Below are 7367 nucleotides of genomic sequence, written 5' to 3' on the forward strand. Positions count from 1 at the left end.
CCACCTTTCTGTGGGATATCTCTTCCCCATCCCCCTTCCTCCTGTGGGATCTCTCTTCCCCATCCCCTTCCTCCTGTGAGATCTTTCCTTCCCATTCCCTTTCTCCCGTAGGATCTCTCTTTTCTATCCCCCGTCCTCCTGTGGGATCTCTCTTCCCCATCCCCCTTCCTCCTGTGGGATCTCACTTCCCCATCCCCATTCCTCCTGTGTGATCTCTCTTCAGGATCCCTTTCCTCCTGTGGTATCTCTCTTCCCCATCCCCTTCCTCCTGTCGAATCTCTTTCCTCATCCCACTTACTGTGGGATCTCATCCCCATTACTCTTATTCATGAGGGATCTCCCATCCCCATCCCCTTTCTCCTCTTAGATCTCGATAACCCATCCCCTTCCACCTGTGGGATCTCCTTTCCCCATCCCCCTTCCTCCTGTGGGATCTCTCTTCCCCATCCCCTTTCTCCCGTTGGATCTCTCTTTTCTAACCCCCTTCAACCTGTGGGAACTCTGTTCCCCATCCCACTTCGTCCTGTGGGATCTCTCTTCCCCATCACTTTCCTCGTGTAGGATATCTCTTCCCCATCCTCCTTCTTCCTGTGGGATCTCTCTTCCCCATCCCGCTTCCTCCTGTGGGGTATCTCTTCCCCATCCCCCTTCTTCCTGTGGGATCTCTCTTCCCCATCAGCCTTCTTCCTGTGGGATATCTCTTCCCCATCCCCCTTCCTCGTGCTGGATCTCCTTTACCCATCCCCCTTCCTCCCAAGCGATGATTTTCCCCATCCCCCTTCCTCCTATAGGATCTCTCTTCCCCATCCCTCTTCCTCCTGTTGGATCTCTCTTCCCCATTCCCCTTCCTCCTGAAGGAATTCTTTTCCCCATCCCCCTTCCTCCTTTGGGATCTCTCTTCCACATCCCTCTTCCTCCCGTTGAATCTCCCTTCTCCATCCGCCTTCCTCCTGTGGGATCTCTCCTTCCCATTCCCTTTCTCCCGTAGGATCTGTCTCTTGTATCCCCCGTCCTCCTGTGGGATCTCTCTCCCCATCCCCCTTCCTCGTGTAGGATCTCTCTTCCCATTGCCCTTCCTCGTGTAGGATCTCTCTTCCCCATCCCCCTTCCTCATGTGGGATCTCTCTTCCCCATCCCCCTTCCTCTTGTGGGATCTCACTTCCCCATCCCCCTTCCTCCTGTGTGATCTCTCTTCCGGATCCCTTTCCTCCTGTGGTATCTCTCTTCCCATCCCCTTCCTCCTGTCGGATCTCTTTCCTCATCCCACTTACTGTGGGATCTCTCATCCCTATCACTCTTCTTCATGAGAGATCTCTCATCCCCATCCCCTTTCTCCTCTTGGATCTCGATAACCCATCCTCTTCCTCCTATGGGATCTCTCCCCCATCACACTGCCTCGTCTGGGATCTCCTTTACCCATCCCCCTTCCTCCTGTATGATCTCTCTTCACCATCTCCCTTCCTCCTGTAGGAATTCTTTTCCCAGTTCCCCTTCCTCCTGTGATACCTCTCTTTCCCATCCCCCTACCTCCTGTTGGATCTCTCTTCCTGATTCTGCATCCTACTGTGAGATCCATAATCCCCATCCACTTCCTCCTGCCGGAAATTTCTTCCCCATCCCCCGTCCTCCTGTGCGATCTCTTTTCGACATCCCCCATCCTCCTGCGGGATCTCTGTTCGCCATCCCACATCCTCCTGTGTGATCTCTCTTCCCGATCCCTTTCCTCCTGTGGGATCTCTCTTCCCCATCCCATTTCCTCCTGTGGGATCTCTCTTCCCCATCCCCCTTCTTCCTGTGCCATCTCTGTTCCCCATCCCACATCCTCCTGTGTGATCTCTCTTCCCGATCCCTTTCCTCCTGTGGTATCTCTCTTCCCTATCCCCTTCCTCCTGTCGGATCATTTTTCTCATCCCCCTTACTGTGGGATGTCTCTTCCCAATTCCCATCCGCCTGTGGGATCTCTCATCCCCATCACTCTTCTTCATGAGGGATCTCTCTTCCCCATCCCCCTCCTCCTGTGGGATTTCACCTCCCCATCCCCTTCCTCATGTGGGATCTCCTTTACCCATCCCCTTCCTCCTGTGGGATCTCTCTTCCCCATCCCCTTTCTCCCATTGGATCTCTCTTTTCTATCCCCCTTCAACCTGTGGGAACTCTGTTCCCCATCCCACTTCTTCCTGTGGGATCTCTCTTCCCCATCACTTTCCTCGTGTAGGATATCTCTTCCCCATCCTCCTTCTTCCTGTGGGATCTCTCTTCCCCATCCCCCTTCCTCCTGTGGGGTATCTCTTCCCCATCCCCCTTCTTCCTGTGGGAACTCTCTTCCCCATCCGCCTTCTTCCTGTGGGATATCTCTTCCCCATCCCCCTTCCTCGTGCTGGATCTCCTTTACCCATCCCCCTTCCTCCCAAGCGATGATTTTCCCCATCCCCCTTCCTCCTATAGGATCTCTCTTCCCCATTCCCCTTCCTCCTGAAGGAATTCTTTTCCCCATCCCCCTTCCTCCTTTGAGATCTCTCTTCCACATCCCTCTTCCTCCCGTTGAATCTCCCTTCACCATCCGCCTTCCTCCTGTGGGATCTCTCCTTCCCATTCCCTTTCTCCCGTAGGATCTGTCTCTTGTATCCCCCGTCCTCCTGTGGGATCTCTCTCCCCATCCCCCTTCCTCGTGTAGGATCTCTCTTCCCATTGCCCTTCCTCGTGTAGGATCTCTTCCCCATCCCCCTTCCTCATGTGGGATCTCTCTTCCCCATCCCCCTTCCTCCTGTGGGATCTCACTTCCCCATCCCCCTTCCTCCTGTGTGATCTCTCTTCCGGATCCCTTTCCTCCTGTGGTATCTCTCTTCCCATCCCCTTCCTCCTGTCGGATCTCTTTCCTCATCCCACTTACTGTGGGATCTCTCATCCCTATCACTCTTCTTCATGAGAGATCTCTCATCCCCATCCCCTTTCTCCTCTTGGATCTCGATAACCCATCCTCTTCTTCCTGTGGGATCTCTCCCCCATCACACTGCCTCGTCTGGGATCTCCTTTACCCATCCCCCTTCCTCCTGTGGGATCTCTCTTCCCCATCTCCCTTCCTCCTGTAGGAATTCTTTTCCCCATCCCCCTTCCTACTGTGATACCTCTCTTTCCCATCCCCCTACCTCCTGTTGGATCTCTCTTCCTGATTCTGCTTCCTACTGTGAGATCCATAATCCCCATCCACATCCTCCTGCCGGAAATTTCTTCCCCATCCCCCGTCCTCCTGTGCGATCTCTTTTCGACATCCCCCATCCTCCTGCGGGATCTCTGTTCCCCATCCCACATCCTCCTGTGTGATCTCTCTTCCCGATCCCTTTCCTCCTGTGGGATCTCTCTTCCCCATCCCATTTCCTCCTGTGGGATCTCTCTTCCCCATCCCCCTTCTTCCTGTGGGATCTCTCTTCCCCATCCCCCTTCTTCCTGTGGGATATCTCTCTTCCCCATCCCCCTTCCTCGTGTAGGATCTCTCTTCCCCATCCCCCTTATTCCTGCAGGATATCTCTTCCCCATGCCCTTCCTCTTGTGGGATCTCTCTTCCCCATCCCCCTTCCTCCTGTGGGATATCTCTTCACCATCCCCCTTCTTCCTGTGGGATATCTCTTCCCCATCCCGCTTCCACCTGTGCGATCTCTCTTCCCCATCCCACATCCTCCTGTGTGATTTCTCTTCCTGATCCCTTTCCTGCTGTGGTATCTCTCTTCCCTATCCCCTTCCTCCTGTCGGATCATTTTCCTCATCCCCCTTACTGTGGGATCTCTCTTCCCAATTCCCTTCCTCCTGTGAGATCTCTCCTTCCCATTCCCTTTCTCCCGTAGGATCTCTCTTTTCTATCCCCCTTCCTCTTGTGGGATCTCTCTTCCCCATCCACCTTCCTGTGGGATATCTCTTCCCCATCCCCCTTCCTCCTGTGGGATCTCTCTTCCCCATCCCCTTCCTCCTGTGAGATCTCTCCTTCCCATTCCCTTTCTCCCGTAGGATCTCTCTTTTCTATCCCCCGTCCTCCTGTGGGATCTCTCTTCTGCATCCCCCTTCCTCCTGTGGGATCTCACTTCCCCATCCCCCTTCCTCCTGTGTGATCTCTCTTCAGGATCCCTTTCCTCCTGTGGTATCTCTCTTCCCCATCCCCTTCCTCCTGTTGAATCTCTTTCCTCATCCCACTTACTGTGGGATCTCTCATCCCCATTACTCTTCTTCATGAGGGATCTCCCATCCCCATCCCCTTTCTCCTCTTAGATCTCGATAACCCATCCCCTTCCACCTGTGGGATCTCCTTTCCCCATCCCCCTTCCTCCTGTGGGATCTCTCTTCCCAATTCCCTTCCTCCTGTGAGATCTCTCCTTCCCATTCCCTTTCTCCCGTAGGATCTCTCTTTTCTATCCCCCTTCCTCTTGTGGGATCTCTCTTCCCCATCCACCTTTCTGTGGGATATCTCTTCCCCATCCCCCTTCCTCCTGTGGGATCTCTCTTCCCCATCCCCTTCCTCCTGTGAGATCTTTCCTTCCCATTCCCTTTCTCCCGTAGGATCTCTCTTTTCTATCCCCCGTCCTCCTGTGGGATCTCTCTTCCCCATCCCCCTTCCTCCTGTGGGATCTCACTTCCCCATCCCCATTCCTCCTGTGTGATCTCTCTTCAGGATCCCTTTCCTCCTGTGGTATCTCTCTTCCCCATCCCCTTCCTCCTGTCGAATCTCTTTCCTCATCCCACTTACTGTGGGATCTCATCCCCATTACTCTTATTCATGAGGGATCTCCCATCCCCATCCCCTTTCTCCTCTTAGATCTCGATAACCCATCCCCTTCCACCTGTGGGATCTCCTTTCCCCATCCCCCTTCCTCCTGTGGGATCTCTCTTCCCCATCCCCTTTCTCCCGTTGGATCTCTCTTTTCTATCCCCCTTCAACCTGTGGGAACTCTGTTCCCCATCCCACTTCGTCCTGTGGGATCTCTCTTCCCCATCACTTTCCTCGTGTAGGATATCTCTTCCCCATCCTCCTTCTTCCTGTGGGATCTCTCTTCCCCATCCCGCTTCCTCCTGTGGGGTATCTCTTCCCCATCCCCCTTCTTCCTGTGGGATCTCTCTTCCCCATCAGCCTTCTTCCTGTGGGATATCTCTTCCCCATCCCCCTTCCTCGTGCTGGATCTCCTTTACCCATCCCCCTTCCTCCCAAGCGATGATTTTCCCCATCCCCCTTCCTCCTATAGGATCTCTCTTCCCCATCCCTCTTCCTCCTGTTGGATCTCTCTTCCCCATTCCCCTTCCTCCTGAAGGAATTCTTTTCCCCATCCCCCTTCCTCCTTTGGGATCTCTCTTCCACATCCCTCTTCCTCCCGTTGAATCTCCCTTCTCCATCCGCCTTCCTCCTGTGGGATCTCTCCTTCCCATTCCCTTTCTCCCGTAGGATCTGTCTCTTGTATCCCCCGTCCTCCTGTGGGATCTCTCTCCCCATCCCCCTTCCTCGTGTAGGATCTCTCTTCCCATTGCCCTTCCTCGTGTAGGATCTCTCTTCCCCATCCCCCTTCCTCATGTGGGATCTCTCTTCCCCATCCCCCTTCCTCTTGTGGGATCTCACTTCCCCATCCCCCTTCCTCCTGTGTGATCTCTCTTCCGGATCCCTTTCCTCCTGTGGTATCTCTCTTCCCATCCCCTTCCTCCTGTCGGATCTCTTTCCTCATCCCACTTACTGTGGGATCTCTCATCCCTATCACTCTTCTTCATGAGAGATCTCTCATCCCCATCCCCTTTCTCCTCTTGGATCTCGATAACCCATCCTCTTCCTCCTATGGGATCTCTCCCCCATCACACTGCCTCGTCTGGGATCTCCTTTACCCATCCCCCTTCCTCCTGTATGATCTCTCTTCACCATCTCCCTTCCTCCTGTAGGAATTCTTTTCCCAGTTCCCCTTCCTCCTGTGATACCTCTCTTTCCCATCCCCCTACCTCCTGTTGGATCTCTCTTCCTGATTCTGCATCCTACTGTGAGATCCATAATCCCCATCCACTTCCTCCTGCCGGAAATTTCTTCCCCATCCCCCGTCCTCCTGTGCGATCTCTTTTCGACATCCCCCATCCTCCTGCGGGATCTCTGTTCGCCATCCCACATCCTCCTGTGTGATCTCTCTTCCCGATCCCTTTCCTCCTGTGGGATCTCTCTTCCCCATCCCATTTCCTCCTGTGGGATCTCTCTTCCCCATCCCCCTTCTTCCTGTGCCATCTCTGTTCCCCATCCCACATCCTCCTGTGTGATCTCTCTTCCCGATCCCTTTCCTCCTGTGGTATCTCTCTTCCCTATCCCCTTCCTCCTGTCGGATCATTTTTCTCATCCCCCTTACTGTGGGATGTCTCTTCCCAATTCCCATCCGCCTGTGGGATCTCTCATCCCCATCACTCTTCTTCATGAGGGATCTCTCTTCCCCATCCCCCTCCTCCTGTGGGATTTCACCTCCCCATCCCCTTCCTCATGTGGGATCTCCTTTACCCATCCCCTTCCTCCTGTGGGATCTCTCTTCCCCATCCCCTTTCTCCCATTGGATCTCTCTTTTCTATCCCCCTTCAACCTGTGGGAACTCTGTTCCCCATCCCACTTCTTCCTGTGGGATCTCTCTTCCCCATCACTTTCCTCGTGTAGGATATCTCTTCCCCATCCTCCTTCTTCCTGTGGGATCTCTCTTCCCCATCCCCCTTCCTCCTGTGGGGTATCTCTTCCCCATCCCCCTTCTTCCTGTGGGAACTCTCTTCCCCATCCGCCTTCTTCCTGTGGGATATCTCTTCCCCATCCCCCTTCCTCGTGCTGGATCTCCTTTACCCATCCCCCTTCCTCCCAAGCGATGATTTTCCCCATCCCCCTTCCTCCTATAGGATCTCTCTTCCCCATTCCCCTTCCTCCTGAAGGAATTCTTTTCCCCATCCCCCTTCCTCCTTTGAGATCTCTCTTCCACATCCCTCTTCCTCCCGTTGAATCTCCCTTCACCATCCGCCTTCCTCCTGTGGGATCTCTCCTTCCCATTCCCTTTCTCCCGTAGGATCTGTCTCTTGTATCCCCCGTCCTCCTGTGGGATCTCTCTCCCCATCCCCCTTCCTCGTGTAGGATCTCTCTTCCCATTGCCCTTCCTCGTGTAGGATCTCTCTTCCCCATCCCCCTTCCTCATGTGGGATCTCTCTTCCCCATCCCCCTTCCTCCTGTGGGATCTCACTTCCCCATCCCCCTTCCTCCTGTGTGATCTCTCTTCCGGATCCCTTTCCTCCTGTGGTATCTCTCTTCCCATCCCCTTCCTCCTGTCGGATCTCTTTCCTCATCCCACTTACTGTGGGATCTCTCATCCCTATCACTCTTCTTCATGAGAGAT

General features: G+C 54.2%; 1 protein-coding gene across 1 annotated transcript; it reads right to left on the bottom strand.

Annotated features, from left to right (window-relative positions):
* Window positions 1-1825: 1825 nt before the first annotated feature.
* Window positions 1826-6081, bottom strand: LOC132386885 (uncharacterized). Its single transcript, XM_059959237.1, has 2 exons — window positions 4439-6081; window positions 1826-3440 (listed from the first exon to the last, which is right to left on the bottom strand). Exon 2 carries the CDS (start codon window positions 2903-2905, stop codon window positions 1982-1984), a length of 924 nt encoding a protein of 307 aa, XP_059815220.1. The 5' UTR covers window positions 2906-3440; window positions 4439-6081; the 3' UTR covers window positions 1826-1981.
* Window positions 6082-7367: the final 1286 nt, after the last annotated feature.

Source organism: Hypanus sabinus, unplaced genomic scaffold (assembly GCF_030144855.1).
Source record: "Hypanus sabinus isolate sHypSab1 unplaced genomic scaffold, sHypSab1.hap1 scaffold_1361, whole genome shotgun sequence".
Lineage (NCBI taxonomy): Eukaryota > Metazoa > Chordata > Chondrichthyes > Myliobatiformes > Dasyatidae > Hypanus > Hypanus sabinus.

Bases quoted from the DNA above. Each gene is read 5' to 3' on its own strand.
- LOC132386885 (XM_059959237.1), bottom strand. From the start codon at position 2,905: ATGAGAGATCCCACAGTAAGTGGGATGAGGAAAGAGATCCGACAGGAG.